Genomic DNA, 20,505 nt, shown 5'->3' with positions numbered 1-20,505 from the left:
GAACTTGACACCAACCTCATCTCGATCATGGTGTTCTTCTCCCTACCCGAGAGTGCGGAACAGAGAACAGAGAGCGCGCCTGTGGCGGAGATTCCTATTCCTACCTAGCGCTGTGGGTAACTAGGATATAGACGACAGGGATTCAACACCCAGTAAGACTGTTGTGAGAAGGGAAAAGCGGTGGGGATTCCCACATCGCTTCGCTTGCACGAATATTATCGTATGAGCCAGGCAATGATTCAACCAGGAACCCGAAATGCCAGCTACATTGACAGCTTTGGGGAGTATCCCAAGATTAAAACAACAGACCACGGTATCTGTTCCAAGTCAAAACTCAGGTGACAACCCTCTGCCTCATCCTCAGGCTGTGGATAAGCAAGACTCGCCCCCACGCTAAGGAACGCCCCCGGCACGTTGGGGGCGGGGTGTGTTTTGGTTGCCCTTTGTGGAGATTACGCGAAGCCACCGGGCCTCGGCCTGATGATTATTGTTTCTGTGGCGGCGACAGGTACTTTTGAACTTGTCACCGTCACGCGCCCAGGAGGGAGCTGTTTTGGCGCCTCGCTCGTGTCGACTCGACTGCTGCAAGGTAGGTGTCCTCGGTTGGCTAGTTAGTGGTGTTGGTTAGGGGCTGCGCCTTGGGTTAGTTAGGGGCTCTCTTGATTGCCCAAGAACAATCCTTCATCTGTTTGTGGTCGGCTGGGCACAGCCAAACTGCATCAGCCACACCAGGCAGCTTTTGATGTTCGCGTCACGTTCTGCTCTCAATTGAGGCTTCATCCCGGCTGAATAACTTTTGCAAGGTATCTACGCGCATCATCCCACTGATCGTAAGCAATCGGTCTGGATGGTGGCTGACTTAACTAGAAGCAAAGCCAGGGCGCATTTTCCGCTCCCAGCCGAGCCTTTATCCTCCCTTTGGCGGCTTGATACTCATGCCCAAGGCTTATTGTCCTGGTTAGACAAGACTTTGATCTCGGCTATTCTTAGGGGTTTCCTAGCATTATCGTATCGCCGGTCTCTACCATTGTTGCGAGCCTTTGACTTAGGGGCTTCTGCGCAGGCAGAGGTGTTGGCTGTCGGGCTCATCTTTGTGCTGTGGGATTTATTTATCCTCGGTTGATCCTTGGACTTAGAATAAGTAGGGAAAGATGGAACATTGCCTCAACCATTATATCTTGTCAACGCCATGGTATTAGGAATGATGAGAATCTTGGTACATGTCGTGGGTGGTTGAGATAGGAGACCACTATCCTTCAAAGGCCCACGCTTGGCTGTCAGCTTCTTCGCCACGTCCGTTGTTTTTATTGTTTCTGTTGTTGGCAATCTTCTTAGGCAGTACTAAAGCGAATGGAACCCTCTAATCTCACTCATTTCCGTTAACATCAGGCAATCTGGGAATCTAAAACCGCGATTCTGTTGTGCTGTCATGTAGGCTTGAGTGGAAATAGAGCGACCAGGAGTGATATGTTAATAATCAAAATGGATGTACTACCTCGTTAGTTTACCTCACGCCTTTCTAGCAATAACCCAGAGGAACTTTTCCTCTTCATCTCCCTCCAACGCAGCTTTCTCAACTTTCAGTCCGCTCACCTGCAAAGCCGCAACTGTCTCATCCTTCCCAAGGCCACTCCAGAACATCCACCCCTTGTCGTCGAGCCATTTGTCAATCACAATGCCAGACTCCTTGTTCGTGTCAAATGTAGAGAGAAAAACACCCCCAGGCACAAGCCAGCTTCCAATGCGACGAAAAACTTCCTTCTGCTCCTCCTGCTGGAGGTGGATGATGCTGTACAGCGCCACGACGGCGGTGAGAGACTCGGGTGCAAACTCCAGTTTCATCATGTCGCCAGGATAGAAAGTAGTGCGACCTTCATGAGCTGCGAGGTTCTTGCGTGCGAGGTCAAGTTGCACATCCGATAGGTCATTGGCATGTGCATGTATAGCAGGGGCCCGCGAGAGTAAGGTGGAGAGGAAGGGATCCCCAGAACCACACCCCAGCTCAAGGACTTCGTGTTTCTTGCCATCACCGATAGAGATAAGCTCTGGACAATGGGCGACAAGTTCATTGAGGTACTTTTGACGCAGGTGATGATGACGTTCGGTCCAGGCATTGTATTGCGAGGCCATGGCATTGTAAGATGCGCGAAGGCGATCCTTGACATCGCTGGGTGCTTCCATGATTCGAAACCGTTAATATATCGAGTTAATGTTATTTCGCTGGTGATATACAATGAAAGACGATTGACCGAAAGGAGATGTACCAGCTATTTCACCTCTCAAACAGGTTGGAGTCAAGTCTATTCTCCCGTTCAGCCAGATTAGAGTTCGGTATGACTCATTTGTGTGAGAACCCCACGTCACATCGACCATCAAGCAAAATACCGGTAACCAGTATTAGTCATGATGATCGACAAACCGTAACGAGACGGCTCCCTGGTTATCCGAAGAGTTGCTATTCCATCTCGTTCTCCAACCACAGCACAGTCCCAACATCACTCATACAAAGAACATACGCGGCGCAGCCAGTTTCGTGGCTGATCCAGTAGATGTAGGTTCGGAACAGGGGCTCCTGCTAAAGTTGACACCCCTTTTCACTACTGGATCTCGAGAGCAATCAGTCGCAACAAGTGAATCAGAGTGCCTGATGCAATAATCCCATGAGTTAGGTCCATTCTCATCCTTTACAAAATTCAAAGCGAGTTCAAGCATCCACTTGCATTAGCGCTATAAGCCCTTGTTCCAGAATACTCTTCTTGAAGATCACGTATTGGTTTCAACATCTGACACTCCCACTTCTGCTAGCCAATCCTACTATCGTCATGCCGAGGCCTTTCTAAATAGGTAAATCACATCACCGGGAACCCGCAATGGCGCGAACCCGGTTGATGTGGTCATCGCAATCGGCAGCCCAATTGTCAGCCCGGTTGCCGGAAGCATTCGATACACCACCAACAGATACCTCAACGGCTTCATCGGTGGCAGCAGGGACATAACTCGCACCGACTTTGCGCGAGTGTCTACCACGGCCAACTCAGTGACGGTTTCGGTCGACACCTCCATTGCCGCCGCAAATCATCTTTCAGTCTTTAACGCCAGAAGCGGGGCTACTGCTAACGTTTATAACCCGGCTAGCGGAGGCTTTAATCTTGCTTTCTGGAAGAATGGGAAGGTGACGGGTAATATCGGGTTGGTAGGGCGATCACCTATCTCTGGAGGGCAAGCTCCATACAAGGCCACCATCAGTGGTCTGGTAAAGCAGAAGGGAAAGATATGGCTTTGATATAGCATCAGGCTTTGAGATCGCGGGGATGCTAGTGTGTTGGTCAGGGCCCATTCGATTGAAATGATTGGGAGATATAGGTGTGTATTGTGGATGTGTCTGAAGCTGCTGCTGCCATGGCTTAGGTCTTTCATATAATGCGGTATGCTCGTTATATCAGTTGTTCTTTCCTCCAGGTATACTTTATCATAAAGTATTTATCAGGCGGTCCTATGTGCCTTGTACTTGAGCAAGCTTGTCCCGCACGAGTCTCATACACAAAAGAGAAATCAGGGACTTGGTTAGTCAGAACAGCCCCAGCGTGGTAACAGGCCAGTCGTCATAGACTGAGGCTTCCCTCCACCAGTTTCGAACAGAACATACGTCCCGTCCGGAACTGAACCTGGAGTATTATACGACCACTGTAAGAAGGTTGGAATTCTCCGGTTCTGGGCTCCTATCGTAGCACCTTCCCCCTTATTCGCCGTAGTAATAAATGAGGCATTGAGCCGGCCAGGGAAGTCCTCATAGAAACTGAGTTGGATATGGAAGCGGAGAGTCTGTGTCGCATAGTTTAACCCCCTCCACTCAAAGGTGCTTGAGGTCCATTGAAGATCTCGTACCTGACTCCGTGTCCTGGGAAGCCCCGGTATACAAGATCGAACCAATACGCAAACACCGCGACTTCCGGGACTGTGTCTGCCGGCAATGGGCGGGAAGACCAAACGCGAGTCCCGGATCCCAGTGTGACCATGGCGTTTGTGCTGACGAAGACAGTTGTATCATAGACATCAAAGGCGCCGATAGCGAACGGTAGAGACACGGAGTAGGAATCATCGTCGACGCTTTGGCTGTCGCTTACAAGTACAGTAGGGTTACTGAGAGAAGGAGTGGCGCCAAAAGGTATACAGTCGCTGGTAGTAGGGGTCATTGTGGTCGTAGCCGTCTCATCCTGGGTAGTGGAATCGGTAGTAAAATCTGTGGTAGAGTCGGTGGTAGAATCTGTAGTGAAGGTCGTAGGGTCGGTCGTTATGAAGTCTGAAGTCGAGTCGGAGGTTGTTGAGTCCATGGCGGTGCCAGTAGTGGACTCGGTTGTGTCATCAGTTGTGGGGAGTATTGTCAAGCTTGCCGTTGAGTCAGTCGTCAGGTTTGTAATACTGGTTGGCTCGGAGCTAGTCATGTCGGAAGTTGGCTCTGAGCTGGTTGTTTCGGAGGTTATCCACTCGGTGGCCATGGAGCTAGTCGTTTCGAGGAGCATAATGGTGGACTCTAGACTTGTTGGATAGTCTTCCACGAAGACTGGTGTCGACAATGTACGAAGAGTAGTCGCAATATGAGGAGATGGAGTCGCGGCTGAATCTGACGTAAAGAAAGGCCCCTCTAACTCGAGGCTGGGAGATGAAAAGAGGTTAACCGAAGAAGTGGGGAGAGAAGAGGAAGAAGTATCCATGTACCTGGATTCGGGGCTGGCGAGTCCAGGAGCCTGCGTAGAGCCCAATATCATAGAGCCGGGGGCGACTGAACGTGTCACAAATGGAACTTCTTCAGACTCAGGGCCATTCGATGTTGTCAGGTCAACTGATAAAGTGTTATCAGAAAAAGAACTTTGTTCAAGCCGTGCTTTAGCGCTCTCACCTTCAAGGGGAGTCGAAGTCATGAAGAAGGAAGCTAATGGGCTAGAGGAGTTTGTGAATATAAACCTCGTGGGGACCGCCCTGGTTGTGCTTTCTGATGATAGAGGATCGTTTGTCGGCGGGGTAAAGATAAACGAGGGATGTGGAGTTGTTGATAGGCCTTGTTTCGAGACGGTGGTATGTGTGGAGGCAACATTTGGGGGGGTAGCGTCCGAGGTGGTCGAGGCATCCAGGGTACTCTGTGAGGTGCCAGAGGCCAATTGGTCATCTTGACAATCAGAAACTATTGACTTCCATGTTAATAGGGAAGGAAGTATGTATGTAGTCACCAACATACCTAATAAAATGGACAAAGAAGCAGGCAAGCATCCTGGTGGCTGGGAGGTGAATGCAATGTAGACTTGCCCACTCACAGGCTCCAGACAGAAGCTCGCTCTGCCATTGGGAAGTCTAACATGAGTCCAACGAAGGTAATCTCCTCCAGTCAAGAAACCCGTGTCAACGGCCCCTTGAGGGAGCGGTCCTTGGCCACGAAACGGTTTGTGACTATCTCCAGGCTGGTAGTATATGGGCCCATCGTCGTCAAAGAGTCGACCCCGAGAAAAAACAAATGACCTGGCATCGATGCAGCTGTCAGGATTATGAAGGCTTCCATTGCCGACAAAACCTCCAAAGTCTCTTTTCCTGGAACCGTCTGTAGCATCGTCGTCCTCTTCCACACTCTGGGTGATGGAGAAAACGACCAATCGATCAGGCTCAGGAGTGTCAGTGTCGATTGACGCTAAATTAGATGTTGATCTAGTGCCGGTAGAGTCCCTCGAGGCTCTAGACTGAACACTCAAGTTAGAGGTTTGGATTTCGGTGTCAATTGAAGCTGGGCTGGATGTGGAGCTCGTGGCGATGAAGCCCGTCGGGGTTGTGGAATCGGCGCTGGGCTCGGGCCATCTGATTTCGCTGGAGGAAGCAAAATCAACTTGTACGAGTGAGCTACCAGCGGTCGCTCGGGAGACTTCTTCGGTACCAGATGATTCATCGTGGTCAAAGAACGATTGAGTAGAAGCTGGCGGCTGAACCGAGATGCAAGGCAGTGATAGGCAGGCAGTGAAGGATGAGATCTCCTCTGATGGGGAGCTTGAAGGATTTAGAGCCTCTGGACGGATAGCAGCGGTGGTTACTGGTTCCAAAAAGGTCGAGATGTACGTAAAACACAGAGAAGAAGGGGCAAAGTCGGCAGCCCCGGCGATGTTGCTGGCAATAAGCACCACGAGAATAGACAGGCTGCTCTGCATCTTGTCGGCCCGGATATGAGCCTCGTAGATGAAGTTGATATAAGAGCCGACTAGAGTGGGTGCACGAGCGTATTGGCATGGCGTAGTTGTTAACAATGTGAGCTATGGTGCCTGTTTTTTTATCAGTCGTCCAAGCAAACCCCTTAGGGAGCAAACGCATCGCAGAGCATAATATTCCCTCGCAACATGATCCGAAACAGCCAGCCATGTTCCGGTCGCGCGACAGATCTTCCAAGTTTCAGCTGTTGGTGGTGGAAAACCCATATAAGGACACAACTGGGAACGCAAGGGCAGCTTTTAAAGAATCTCGAACCCTCTACGAGGAGACACATGGCTGTCGTTTCTAGTCAGCTCGCCAGATTCAATGCAATTTTCCAAAAGAAGAAGCCTTTGTCTCAGAGCATGGTCTGACAGTTGGTTATTTGGGCCAACGCAAGGGTCGTTTTGGACTGATCTCGATCTCGCCCGCCAAGACGAGGCACATTGCTGTCAGTTGGTCAGCCCGCCACGGACAATGATTCTCCCTGGGGACGAGGCAAGGGCTGTCTCACAGGGCGAGTCGATGGTTGCCCTCATGGGCCGAATTCGGGATCTTTACAGGAATGCGATACGGGAATGATGAATCACCCAACATTGCATTCCAGCGACCGGGTGGACTCATTGTATTTCCGAGATGGTCTAATCTATCGCACGGCTTTGACGAGATAATTGTTGGGCAAACATGATCTTGGTGTGTTCAGAAGCTACCTGTCATTTGGCTGACTCAAGCCGCTCCGAAACCAGCATCGGCGATGATGGGCAAGCGGCTTGGATACGTGACTCGGGCTCTCGAACACTAAACCGAGATTTGAGGCTTACGCTTTTTAAACATTTTGAGCACTCTACACCACTTCTCTGGGTAATTGAGGCGATCCCAGTGGCTGAGGAGAATGGCTCTACCATCGCTGAGATAAACGTCACCTCTCTATGGTTCACCGAACACAAATCTATTATGATCCGAATCATAACGATGGACCTGCTACATCGTCCTGTGAAAGCCGGCTTTGACTGGAAAAGCTAGCCCTGGAAGGCTTGAAGCGACTTTGTGATGTAGAACTTGCGTGGTCAAGTCACTGGATCAATGTGGACTAGCACACGAGGAACCTCGATGAAGCACGGCTATGGTCTCCTTCTCCCCAAACACTACATCGCTTGTGGTACTCAGTCGGATAGTTGGCAATGATAGCAAGAAGAAGGGTTAAGAATTACAACCATCAAACAACACGGGAACTTCAAATGCGCCCAATATGACTAGCACATCCTTTCAGCGCCGTCGCCATCTGTCCCTCCGCTCAAACTCATACGCCTTCTCCGAAAACTCTCCCCAAGCCTGGATATGCTTGTTTGGCTCGTCTGCCACCTTATGCGCCCAGAAGTTAAGGTCTGATCCCATATCCGCTAGCGTTTTAGCCATGCCTGAAAGTTTGGCGCATTCATGATCGAGGATGTCGAGGTGGCCTCTCTCGGGAGTAAAGAAGATGGCATCTTCTCCCCTCGCACGGCCGCGGATTAAATAGAAGAGGCGCCCAGGGGCTGGCGGCGATGTTTGATAATGTCTTGTGAGGCGAGAGCGGGCTTGGGCTAGAGTCCGCCGGGGGCGATCGTTTAACATAGCCCAGAGTTCCAATTTCTCATCAGACTGACTCAGAATCATTGTTCCCCAAACGTCTCCGAAATCGTATGCCGCCATCAACACTCCGTCGTTGAGCTCACCAATGTCTAGAGTAAAAACGTCTGCCATATGCCAGTTCTCAGATATACCCTCAAATTGGATGACATACGAGCCGAACAGCCGCTCCAAGTCCAGGGGCTGGGAGACATTGGCCAAGTTCTGGCCTAATGCGGCGTCATAGTGTTGATAGTACGTATTGTTCTCGCGGCCATTCTCTTGTTGTGGATTCTTGTCCGTTTGATTAGTCTTGCCGATAGTGCTTGCCAGCTTAGAAACAGCGAGGTAGTCCCATCCGACACACAGAACTTGGTTGTTTGCAGAACCGCCACTGATGAGTGAAAGACCAGGGACCTTGCCGGCCTCTACGTAAATTGTATGGATATCTCGGTATCCATACAACGCAAGAGGTGCTGGCGTTTTGCTGGGATCCGGGTTCCCGTTGGTGAAAAAAGAAAAGTCGAGAAAGTCATTGATATCGCTCTGGGCTCTTTCGCCGGCTGTCACAAACCTCTTTTCATATATCAACAGATCAGAAGAGACTTCAAGGGCCCTGGAGAATGCCCGGCTTTCACTATCATCATATATGAAATGTCAGATCACTTGAGCAAGCCGTCAATGGCATATTAAGAGAATTTACCCCTATCATAAACATATTTTCAGTGAGCAGTGAAAGATGCGTTGCTAAGATCGTAAAGGGTAAACACATCCTCCAGAGAATAATCCGCAAACGGAAAAAAAGCAGGAACTCCGCCTGTCGACGAGATTAGCATCCGTATGCCTGGGACAAAAATATCGGTTATACAGGTGAGATGGCGTTTCAAACGCCTTGCATGAGGAGGAATTGATAATGCTGAGTGGAGATGGATGATATCATTAGTTCGAAACAGCGAAGCACGAGTCCATAAATGATTAGGTATCGAACTGCGGGACTTCCACACCGAGTGGAATAGTGTTAGGGCGCAAAGCAATATGGGAAAGCAAAATGGGGAACAAGCGGTGAACGGCTTCCGACCATGTCCATCATATGGAAGACTTTCAGCGAAGTGACGTAGGATATACTACCCACTGACCGAGCCACAAGAAGGCAATTATGATAACGCTGTTGTATTGTTACGATCGTTCTGTTTGTGGATCGTCTCAATCCTTGGCCTAGGCTCCAGGAGAAGGTTGTGTTGGTTGTCCAAAGTAAAATAAATGAAAAAGTGGATGTCGCACACTACACCGCTGGTGCAAGTATTCACGACCCGCCATCAGGCAGGTCCTTGGAATCAGGGGGGGCTTGGAAAAGCGCTCACCTAATATGCTCCTCTTTCTTAATCGAATGTGCGCCGGACAGTCGGAGAAGTCTTGCAGCTGTCCAACCAACCAGAGATCTGGCTGCTCATTAAGCGTGTCGAGGTCACCGATGATGAATCGCACTTAGCATTTTGGCATCATAACAATATGATTATATCTGAAAGCCGCAAATGGGCGAGTACAGGTGACTGCATCATGTGGCCGAGACGGCTGCTCGGAATGGACCATCCCAACCAATCTCGCCAATGTTTCATTGCACATATACTTGCTTGCTTGACAAAAACTGAGATCTATTCATCTAACAATTTATGCCCATGAAAAATGTAAAGGGGGCATGTAGCTCTATTACAGATATTGGAAATCGTCCAAGTTGGTGATAGACCACCTGTTCAGTGGCGAGGTATCCAGTCTAAAGACCGTTTCAAAGGCAGACGTCGGTTCAGTGAAATGTGAAACACTGAGACGAGACATTTAGTAATTTACATAAACACATATTAAATGTGAAAATAGATAAAACTTTCTCTCTACTCACGTATTGAATAGAAATTTCCATCTCGCTCCTATCTTAAAACTCTGCAAAGACAACATTGAAAGGAAATGGTCAGGGAACAGGCTTACCCTACATGAGGAGCGCGAAGTGGTTTCCGGAAATGGTCAGATTTGGTCAGCGATTCGGAACTTTGAAGGGTGAACTCGAGATCGCCGAGACTTCCGATAAACCCAGTCGAGGGGCTTGGCATGGGTCTTACCCCTGGCTTCGATTCCATGGCATCTTGAAAAAACGGTGACGGTTTGGCAGTGGATGGTTTGACACTTGAGTTGGACTTGTCATTTTACGCGAGCATGTCACCAGCATGTCACTAGCATGTCACTCGGGCGCTCACATTTTCCCGCCAAATCAAGCTCATTGAAGCTTCTTTTTAACACTAATGACCCGAGGGGGCCCAGGATGTTTGGGTGGGCGGGTGAACCCATCTCATTTCCGCAACTGGGGCGCTAACTAAACAGGGCTACGCCTTACGGGGCATGTTTCCGGACCGACTACTGTCGTCTCAGATTTTACGCAGAAAGAAGTCGTTGTTTATCTGCAAGAGGTAGTGTTCCGCAGTTTGAGCCTTATTCGAATATCATAATTATACCTTTCTTAGCAGTTGAAGAATAATCTGACAGTATGGGGTGAACTACGGAGTCAGATACGCAGGTAGTAACTGCTGAAAGGTCAGGGCTGCATCGATGACCGATCCCTGGTCAATATCCCAAAGGATCGGCCCCACACTGACAGGTGACAGGCTCTGGAAGAGTCGATGGAGAGACCCTCACTTTGTTTTAGTATTTCCGCCAATGGCCAGGCATGCCTGTATCAATGAGGCCGATCTGAAACTCCTGGCCGGGGCTACCGAGGCCAGAAAGCTCGTATTGCAAAGCCAGGGTAGACAGGAGATGAACGAGCTGTGATATCAAAGGCTCAGCAAGAGATTCATTTCCTCCATATAAAGCTCCAATCTCATCCGTTTGCTGTAAAAGTTTTTTTTTTTCACTCATTCCTCATTGCAATCTTTTGTCTCTCTTTTCAAACGTTTCGACTTCTTACACTCATTGACCCTGGTGGTTATACACTCATTCATTCACTGATTCATATTTACCTTCCACAACTTCTAAACTCAACACTTCTCAACCAACCCTCAACTCACTATCAAAATGAAGTTCTCCATGGTCATCGCCGGGCTCTTTGCCTCTGCCGCTATTGCCACTCCTCAGGGCAACGTCACCCCCAACACTATGGGAGCCCTCGAGAAGCGTGCCTCTTTCCCCATCCCCGCCTCCAAGGGTTCCGTCACCTACAAGTCGCCTCAGATCATCAAGGGAACCTTTGACGGTGGCTTCAAGACCTACGGCCGTGGTGTGAAGTGCACTGGTCAGAAGGAGGGCGGCGACAAGGATGCCGTCTTCATCCTTGAGAACGGAGCCACCCTCAAGAACGTCATCATCGGCACCGATCAGATTGAGGGTGTTCACTGCAAGGGCTCTTGCACCATCGAGAACGTCTGGTGGAAGAAGGTCTGCGAGGATGCCCTTACCCTCAAGGGTGACGGTAACGCTCTCATCAAGGGAGGTGGTGCTACTGGAGCCGACGACAAGGTTATCCAGCACAACGGTCTTGGTACGGTTACCATCGACGGCTTCACTGTCGTTGACTTCGGAAAGCTTTACCGATCTTGCGGTAACTGCAAGAAGATGGGCACCCGCAATGTTGTCGTCAAGAACGTCAAGGCCTACAACGGCAAGCTCCTCACTGGCATCAACTCCAACAAGGGTGACAAGTCTACCATCACTGGCACTTGCGCTACCTCTGTCAAGAAGATCTGCACTGAGTATGAGGGTACCGTCCCCGGCAAGGAGCCCAAGGAGCTCCGTTCCGGTGTTAGCGCCGCCTGCAAGTACACTTCCGTCAAGTCGTGCTAAGCGCATACAACAACAACAACAACAGTTGCTCAGCTTCGATGGGCGCATCGGGGGCGAAAGCATCTGGAGGAGAGGAGGTAATTGATGTAAGGGAGCGTGCCGGAAGGGCTTAATTGTAATAGAAGAAAAGAACCCACGAGGGCTCCCCAAACTATTACTGTATCATTCTGTACATACTAGCTTTACCATAAATAATCGAGGATATGTTATCCAAACATTTCGAGCATCGAACTGTGAGCCGATTCGGTTAGATTCAGATTGTCTTGGAACGGCCCTTGGCCTTCCTCCATTTACCCAAGTTCAAGTACAGCCAGAAGACGTCTCAAGACTAACTTCCACTCATGGCCGTAAAAGCTCGGCCGCTGCCCCATTTGCCCTTTAAGATGGCAGTGCATGTCGATGGAACAGAGTCTTCGTATCTTCCACCAATATCCTCACTTCAAGCAAGCGGCCCTTCCCTTGGTGGCGTACAGAGCCTCAAGGTGAAGACCCTCTTGTGTACCGTAGCCTAAGCAAGTACCTTCAGGACAGAATACGAATCAACGTGCAAGGTGAAGCCCAATTTATCTATACCTGCGATTCTGATGTTGTGATGAAGGGTCAGTGTGACCCAGAGGGTACATATTCTAATGACCCGCCCAGGGACAGATTCACTCATCTAGCTTTCAATGTGGGCTGTAAAGCTCAGGTGGTCAAGTTCTGTAGGGCTTTGCAGTTCATCCATCCTTCACAGAAGACGGCAACAAGCTTCAGCCAGACTGATGCTTTGAACTCATTCGGACACCTATTATGGTTCTTGGGGATTAAGAAACGAAGACACGGCAGTTGGACTATTCTTCTGATCGGGGTTGTCTGGCTGACCAAATGATCTCTGCCTCAGGGCCAGCTTCAGGAGTCCGCCCTTTCCGGAATGATGAATTTCGCCTATTTGCTTTGTAATGAAGGAATAGATTGTTATCTGTTAGTGGTCACTATAATTCGGCTCACTGATATTTTTAGCGAAAAACGATCCAGATTTACTCGTATACCCCAGCCCGGAAGCCCATCTGAAATGCGGCTTCTGTAGGCAAAAGTACATATGTACAGCGGCGTAAGATTTACCAAATTTCCTTGAAGCCAAAGATCAATACGGTTTGAGCTGACGGACACATCGGCTCACACCCACCATCCAGATCATCAGACGGACGGGAGTGGGACAACAGCCTCTGATTGAGATTCATGGGAGGAGCTTGGACAGATCTTCAGGTTCTTGAGTCTTTCACTATACTTTGGTAATTCTCCCTACCTACCCAATGACTCTCCAGATAGGTGTCAAATTCTAGCATCCTTGAGCGCAAGAGCTCACTGAAACATTTGGGGCCCAGGCTGCCCGGTCATGCATGGGTCATCACGAAGATAGCCCTGAAAGAGTGCCCTGGTTATCATTGGGCAGGCTGGCTCTAGCTCAAATCGAATTGGACGGCTACGATCGTAGTACTCAGATAACCGGTCTATCACTAAGGAAACCTACGGCAAATAACCAAGATTGGCATCTGTTGCTGCCTTGACAAACGGGCACAATACAGCTCGTAGTGGTATTAGATCAGCAGGCATCCCGCTCCGCTGCTGAATTCAGAGTTATAAAAGCAATCATAAGGGCATACGAAGAATGTAGAATGCGGAGAGACTCTGCATGTCCTCGGCTATGCACTGTAATCACATGCAAGTGAGTATAGCCTCAAGCAGCCCACCCCGCCTACAATGCAATGCCAAGGAGAGCTACTCGACTGCTGTGCCTCTTCCAACTAGGCCGATTCTAGAAGTAGCCGAGATACCCTCGATCGCATTTATTAGCCATTGCAGGAGATAGAGAGGCCTCCCTGAGGTGCTTGAACTGCCAGGAGAAACTGCGCCACTCCATCGTGCTGTCACAGCAAGCTTTTAAGCTTGCTTGAAGTGTTCAAAGAATAGGTGCATATACTTGGTTCTTGTCCACTTTAAAGCCCTAGAATGGTGAGATTATTTTCCAAACAACGGAGTAAAGACACTCGGGAGACTTCTTCGACCCTCATCCCAAGATGCCCACTGCAACAGCTGTGACTGGTCATAAAGCCACCATTACTAACTTCGGACCGCTAACAACGGTCTATTCGGCACCAACATCATGCGCCACAGAAACAGACCATCTTTACTTGGGCGTGACACAAGAACCCGGCATACTTTGGGCTTACCCAACCTGTACCGGTGTCCAAACATTTGGCGACTGTATACCATCTGGAGACGCCTTCGATAAGCTCATGACTGATGTATATGCGAAGATCCTTGACCCTGGATTCTATCATTATTATTCTCCCGGTCTTCACTGCCCCCAAGGCTGGACCACCGCCGCTGCCCTCGTTAACGAAGGTGGATCCTTCACAGAGATCTCGGGATACTTGACGCAGAGTTACTCTCGCTGGCTCGGTCACTGGGAGCCCGGCAGAGCACAGCCTTCAGATCCAGATGAGGTTTGGAAGCAAGTCCTATTGCCCTCCGAGACTCTCAAGATGTGTTGCCCGAGGTATTTGAGCAATTCTTCCGCTTGTGTTCCTCATACTGATGCGGTTTGTAGCGGCTTCGAAGGCGACAACAACGGCGATTGCTACTCAGTTCTAGGTCTAATATCTTCCTATGGCTTCACAGAACTGTGTGGATATTACGGTCATAGCGAGCCAACGCCCATTGGAACTCAGACAGTTCACAACTCAACCATCACTCTGTGGGAAACGATGAGCTTGATAACCCTTACCCGGGTCCTCGAACCTGGAGAGGCTGAACGTGGCGTTGTCGCGACCAGGGTTCCAGCAGTGGCGCTCATCCATAAGGAGTTAGATCTTGAGCTGGCAGGAGGGGAAAAGAACCAGGAGAAAAGCTCGGCTTCGGAGAGGTCGATGTTTCAACAAACAACGCTTTTGTGTCTAGTTGCTTTTGTTACGATCTTTGTTTCTTACTTTTAGACAGAGAAATTTTTTAGGTCTGGACGCGCTGACACTACTTCCACATTGGTTCAAGTTGTTAAGACACCACCTCCTGGTTCGCCCCCGGCTTTGACTGTTACACTTCTCTGTAATCTCTGGAAGAGAAGCCAAGATGGCATTGTATTAAATGACGGTTCTTTGAGTCATGTTCCAACGGGTTACTCTTTTTGTCGTTTGTTCGTGATATGAGTTCTCTCTGCGTTTCTACAAATTGTGTCAAAGTATCTGCAATCTGGATGAAACAGAGGACATTGATGCATGTATCGGGTTTGTCTCACAAGTCTTTGCACACGGTATTCTCATATAGTGCTGCAACCGAGGCCGTTAGCTAATATTCAGTGTGAAAAAGAATGAACGGAAATAGACATGGGACGACATAGGCACGCGAAATCTAATGCAGAGAGGTGCGAGAACCGGTCTAAAGAGTTAGGACGAGAACGCAAGTGAAGGTGGTTGGTTATTACACGTGGTTGGGCACACGAAGTGTGGAAAATCTAACCCGGTCGTGCGTGATAGTAGTCATTTCGGGGTTTCAATCTTGGTCTAATTTGGAGAAAGCATCGTTGTCGTCCCGCACAGTTATGTCCTCGCTCTCTGAGCCGCTGGCTAGGCTCTATGTGTTGCCAGATACCGACTCTTCTCGGCTCGGGTCGCTAATTGGGACCCCAGACAGGATATCACGATTACACAGAGGCTCATCCAGCCGCCTTGATCGTGGCGTTATAGCAGTCTGACGATTTGGCCAGTCGTGTTAATTTGGGGGATGGGTCACCACCACTGGGTTCCTTGATTTGGCAATGGACCCGAATTCTTACTTTGCTCGTGAGCAATGTAGCGTAATACCGTTTCATATACAGATACCTTCAGAGCTCCTACTCATCGCCTTGGTGGCCCTTGATTGATAACCATAAAAACCTTGTGCTGCCCAACTCGATCCAACACAATCCCCGCATCAGCGCTTGTTCTCGCATCAAAAACACAGCCTTTCGCATCTGCACGCATTGAATGGGTCTGCATCATTTCGAGAACTTTGCGGACTTGCTGATGGTGCTCTTCAGAAGTACCCTTAGAGAAGACGAGGATTACATTGTTGACCGACAGGCAAAACGTCTGATCCACATCTGGAGTCAGGTCGAACGCCGCTTTCAGCTCTTGGTATGAGTGTCGAGTTTGGAGACGGGTGAAATAGGTGGCATCTTGAGCGTTTTGGAAGGCCGTGGGGAGGCTCGGGTTCCAGACGGCGACGTTTGTCTCGCCCGAGGTCCCTGCGACCTGGATGGTCCCATCTTCGGCTATGGAGAACGGATCTGAACTAGAGGTCATGCTGGAGATGATAGCTGCGTTGGAGGTTAGAGAGAGAGATTCTGCAGGAGCTGGGTGTCTTACCAACGTGAGCCTGTGCTATGTGGACCGGGGAGTGACGATGATGATCGCTATTGTGTGTTAGAGCGAGGTTGAGAAAATAGCCTCTCCCTTCTGCGGGGGATAAATCTTCTGATTGGCCAGCTCTGCATACTTGACTTTGCCATTCTAGTTCTAACTCGATCTTCTCTCATGGTCGTCTTCTCATTGCTACGGGCCACTTCGATAGACAACAACAACATCCCAGGGTGCCACACACCATTCGATAGACTATATACACAGATATCGGCTATGGAAGGCCGGCCGGACAACATAGTCTCCTTTTTCGCGATGAGAAGATAAACTACTCAACCAAAGTAATAGCGAGGCCTGCTACGTTGCGTTTATAGGGTATCTGGTGTGGGAATTGGCCATATCTTTGCCAACCCTAATCCCAACCCATCATCGGGAATCAATGAGAATGGTCAACTTTCATGTCGCTTATGAAGCCTAAAAGGTGGGCCCTTGGGACAATTTGACCTGTGGTATCCATACTCCTTATCATCACACTCTATTGCGCTGGTGGAACATCACCCCTGACTCTACGGCGGGTAAACAAGCCGAATGGGATGGTTTAAAGGTCGAGATAAGACAAGATTTCGTGCTTTGATTGATCTACGCGAACTTGGGTATCCCCAAAACTTCTGTTGCTAATCATAACAGACGCACCTACGGCGCGTTCAATCCTTCTGGTCCAAGTCTTTGATCGTTTCCTCATCAACCACTTTTCCCTCAATCGCAGGATCAACCTCAAATTTGCTAGACTTTCCTAGCATTCCCTTGACCACTCGAACCATGCTGTGACGGCCTTCCCAAAGTGGGAAAAGACCAACCGCAATGGAACTGCCAAACAGCCAGATAATTCCCACAACGACCCATCCAGTGAAGAACTCCTTGGAGAAAACATAGGATGAGCCATACATCGGCATAGGCCAAAGTATAAGGAGCGCCAGAGTCATACAAACTGTCATGATCTTGGCCGTCTTGGAAGCCTTGTTCAACTTGGCCTTGTCTTCTTCGGGGGCAACGACAGTAAACGTTGCCGGTGGGGAAGCATTTTCGGAATCCTCCATAAGATCAGACGAATTAGAGTCCTCAATCTGCTTGATGGCTGCCATGGACGACCAGTCATAACGGTCTGGCCCAAACACGAAGGTGAAGAAGGGAACAAAGATGACGGGACTGAGTAGCGCAACGACGTTGCCCGCGAGCATAGGATTGTTGGTGCCGAGGTTGTCGACACTCAAGACCCCGTCGAATTCTTTCGCGCAGGTGACTGTCCAGGCAATGAGAGCGCAGCAGAGTCCAAGAACCGGTGAGCACGCCGCAGCGATCCAGTTCTGTCGAGTCCAAAGCAAGGTCAAAGTGGCAGGGATGACGGCCGCAGAGATCATGACGCCCATCCACAAATAGAGCCACCCCATGCTAATACCGGCATAGTGAAGTCCTACGCTAAAGCCTGCCATGATAGTACCGTATGCGACGACACTGGAGTGGGACACGGCAATCAGACGATTGCCAGAGGCACGAGGGTTGATATAGGTTCTACAAAGTGCGTTAGCAGGACCAAAGGAATGACAAATGACAGAAGCCTTACTGGTAAACATCATAGGTGAAAATGGAAGATACAGCAATCAGCTGGGCCGACGTCGCTGATGTCACGGCCATGAAGATCATGATGAGGGTGCAGATGGCACCCGACTTTCCTAACAAGCCGACAGCAGCATACGGGAGCACCAAGCCTGCCGTCACGTCTGCCGGATCCATGCGGTTCGGATATGTTGGGAAGGCTGGGTTTGTCTCTAGGGCCAGGGCACTGAGACCCATGGTCGTGGCGCATAGCCAAGGAATAGCAAACCAGGACAAGCCGCCAATGATATATCCAGGCAGTGCAGACACCGGATGAGCCGCAATAGCCTTGTTGTAGTAACCTGATGCTGAGTTAGAGATATATCCTGTTGACCGAGAATCATACATACCATTGTCCATGAAGACGGTTCCAAAGTTGCCAACAATGTTGATGACAAAGAAGATTATGCCCTCTCTTGATCTCATGGTTAGGTAGGAGCCTTCAGCATTTCCTTCTACCGGATGAGACGCCGCAGCCTCGACAAGAAGTTTATAGACTTCTGATGGGGAACCAAGCTCAGAGCCACCAGCATACGCCGTGAGGGCGAAGATGAGAATAATGACGAGAATGACAACCGTATGAACCTAGAACACGACAGTCAGAACGATAAGCTCTCAGATATTTGAGAGCGTTACTCACGTAATCAGTAAGAAACGTCGCCTTGATACTATATCGTTGGTTAGGACATTTCATGGCAGAAAAGTAGTTGAATCACATACCCTCCAAACATTGTGTACAGAACGACACCCAGAGGCAGCAGAAAGCAAGCGGCAGCGGTGTGCATGCCAGTGAGAGATGTCACGACGGCGGAACCTCCGGTCAACAGCATGGCAGTCACTAGAATATTGGTGAACAATCCGAAGCAGATATAGACGCAATGTGTGAGGCGTCCTGGTACGGTTAGTGAAGTCCAGGGCATATCCATCACGAAATCTCAACTCACCATAGCGAGCACGGATGACTTCCAAAAAGGTATGGGCGTTTGGTGCTCTTCTCTTCAACTCAATTGCAATGGTGGCGAACAGGATGATCTGGACTGTTGCGCCCGAAGCGTACTGACATCACACGTCAATATTAATGAGACGACTCAAGGCCACTCTCTCACATACCCAGAATGGTCCCGAAACACCATATCTGTAAGCAACTCCAGATGATTGCAGTAGTGTTGCCGCCCAGGTCCAGCTAGAAACAACAGCAGAGGCGACCAGACCAGACTTGACTGTCCTGCCAGCCGTGTTGAACATTTCCGAGGTTTGCTGCTCATTGTTGTATCTATTAGGTTAGCCAAGAGCGTATGGATGCAGGACAAGACGCCAATACCTCTTCAGGATCCATGTCGTCAAGATCATGCCCAATGAAAAGAGAAAGCCAAGACCGACAATGATGCCGTATCCGTAGGCTTGACTCAAGGGAGGCTCAACAGTGCCGGAAGATGGACCACCGCCACCTGCCATGATTGCGAATTCTTGTGAAACAAAGGAGTACCTCTTTGACAAGACAATTACAGCGACCAAGCTCGTCTAGCCAAGAACTTGACCCAACTGCCAAGGTTCACACTTTATATTGGAGTCTTGAACGCATGTTTCACAAGGTGATCGTACATGTTCATGCTCTTGGTGATAAGTAGACTCATCCTGATTGGACAATGCCAGCTTGACATGGTCGGACCAAAGGCGTGGGGTAAAAACTAAGGTTGCAATCCGCGCGGAGATGTCAGTAAAAATGGCTTGGATGGCGCAGATAAGGCTGATCTAAATCACGATAAGCGCCTTTTCAACGCCATGATTTGTCTGATTGTGGGCGTTATCTTCTTATCTGCCAGTGATCGTCGTTCTCTCCTGGCCGCCGGCCCGCTATCTCGCTCCCATCAGCAAGCTCTCGACCCAGATACCGATGTAATTGGCTGCCAAGATGCGGGGATGTTGACCGTGCAGTTTGAATAATGTTCCGATTGACAGTATCTGGGGTTTAAAGCCTCACCGGCGGCCACACGTATCAAGCTGATTTGATTGACAAGTAGTCAATGCTTCCACATTCTTTACGTACGTATCATCTAGGTATGCATCTCGCCTCCTCCCGTGGCGTTTCTGGAAATTTTTTGAGGTTACGGAAAACTCTTTGACCCAACAGTCCACACAGCTGACAAGGGGACTCAAAGGCTCCCACCTCGCATTAATTGAAGAGGCTTCAACACATCTCCTCAAATCCATACACTGAAGCTATTGGGCTCTCAGCGCATAACTGGTTTATAGTACCATTCAGGCGAGATCATAGCCGATTCTGGTGATCGTCGGTCGTGCGAAACGCTACCCTAAAGAGCGTAGTGGCAGGGGTGCACGCGTCTGAAGTCACCTTCCTCCGACATCACACTTTCTTGGCATACAAGTGTTAAGAAAGTGGCACTACCTACACCAAAATCCCTAATAAGTGCACAACAAACGTCCCAATCTGCGCTTTGCGCAGCCACAAGCCGCGGCGATGGCTTCGTCGATGATAAGCCCGCCGCCTGCTATCCCGGACCCCTTCGATCTAGGGATCCACACTCCCGCTAATCTTAATCGAGGAGCCCGTGCAGCCCTCTTGCAGAACAGCCCAGCAGCCATTAACGCCCCCGTTAGTATTTTACCTAGACCCGGGCGGACGGCTCAGATACCATCTTCACCACTCATCGCCGTCACTACTACTACAGCTACGGAAGGGGCTACACGAGAACACGCCTCATCGATCCTCGGGCAACGACTAATCTCTATCATCGAGTCGGCCAATAACCTCGCGCGTAAACACGCTAAAGAATACGACGCTAAGTTAATAGTCTTCTAGGCC

The 20,505-nt window shown here is 49.6% G+C and overlaps 4 protein-coding genes across 4 annotated transcripts; 1 reads left to right on the top strand and 3 right to left on the bottom strand.

Annotated features, from left to right (window-relative positions):
• Positions 1-1,509: 1,509 nt before the first annotated feature.
• LRP88_14618 (S-adenosyl-L-methionine-dependent methyltransferase) lies at positions 1,510-2,181 on the bottom strand (the record flags this gene model as incomplete). The annotated part of the gene is made up of 1 exon (XM_083250957.1): positions 1,510-2,181. One exon carries the CDS (start codon positions 2,179-2,181, stop codon positions 1,510-1,512), a length of 672 nt encoding a protein of 223 aa, XP_083093357.1.
• Positions 2,182-3,836: 1,655 nt separating this feature from the next.
• LRP88_14617 (uncharacterized protein) lies at positions 3,837-4,520 on the bottom strand (the record flags this gene model as incomplete). The annotated part of the gene is made up of 1 exon (XM_083250956.1): positions 3,837-4,520. The coding sequence occupies one exon, from the start codon at positions 4,518-4,520 to the stop codon at positions 3,837-3,839; it is 684 nt and encodes a 227-aa protein (XP_083093356.1).
• A 6,370-nt stretch (positions 4,521-10,890) lies between these two features.
• On the top strand, positions 10,891-11,655 carry LRP88_14616 (pectate lyase-domain-containing protein; the record flags this gene model as incomplete). The annotated part of the gene is made up of 1 exon (XM_083250955.1): positions 10,891-11,655. The coding sequence occupies one exon, from the start codon at positions 10,891-10,893 to the stop codon at positions 11,653-11,655; it is 765 nt and encodes a 254-aa protein (XP_083093355.1).
• Positions 11,656-16,732: 5,077 nt separating this feature from the next.
• On the bottom strand, positions 16,733-19,136 carry LRP88_14615 (sodium:solute symporter family protein; the record flags this gene model as incomplete). The annotated part of the gene is made up of 8 exons (XM_083250954.1): positions 16,733-17,597; positions 17,650-17,983; positions 18,032-18,266; positions 18,322-18,349; positions 18,402-18,573; positions 18,626-18,737; positions 18,792-18,954; positions 19,003-19,136. The coding sequence occupies 8 exons, from the start codon at positions 19,134-19,136 to the stop codon at positions 16,733-16,735; spliced, it is 2,043 nt and encodes a 680-aa protein (XP_083093354.1).
• Positions 19,137-20,505: the final 1,369 nt, after the last annotated feature.

Source organism: Fusarium phalaenopsidis, assembly GCF_050370095.1.
Source record: "Fusarium phalaenopsidis strain FUZ10S chromosome Unknown contig_32372, whole genome shotgun sequence".
Taxonomy (NCBI): Eukaryota; Fungi; Ascomycota; class Sordariomycetes; order Hypocreales; family Nectriaceae; genus Fusarium; species Fusarium phalaenopsidis.
This window is presented reverse-complemented; position numbering and strand designations above follow the sequence as displayed.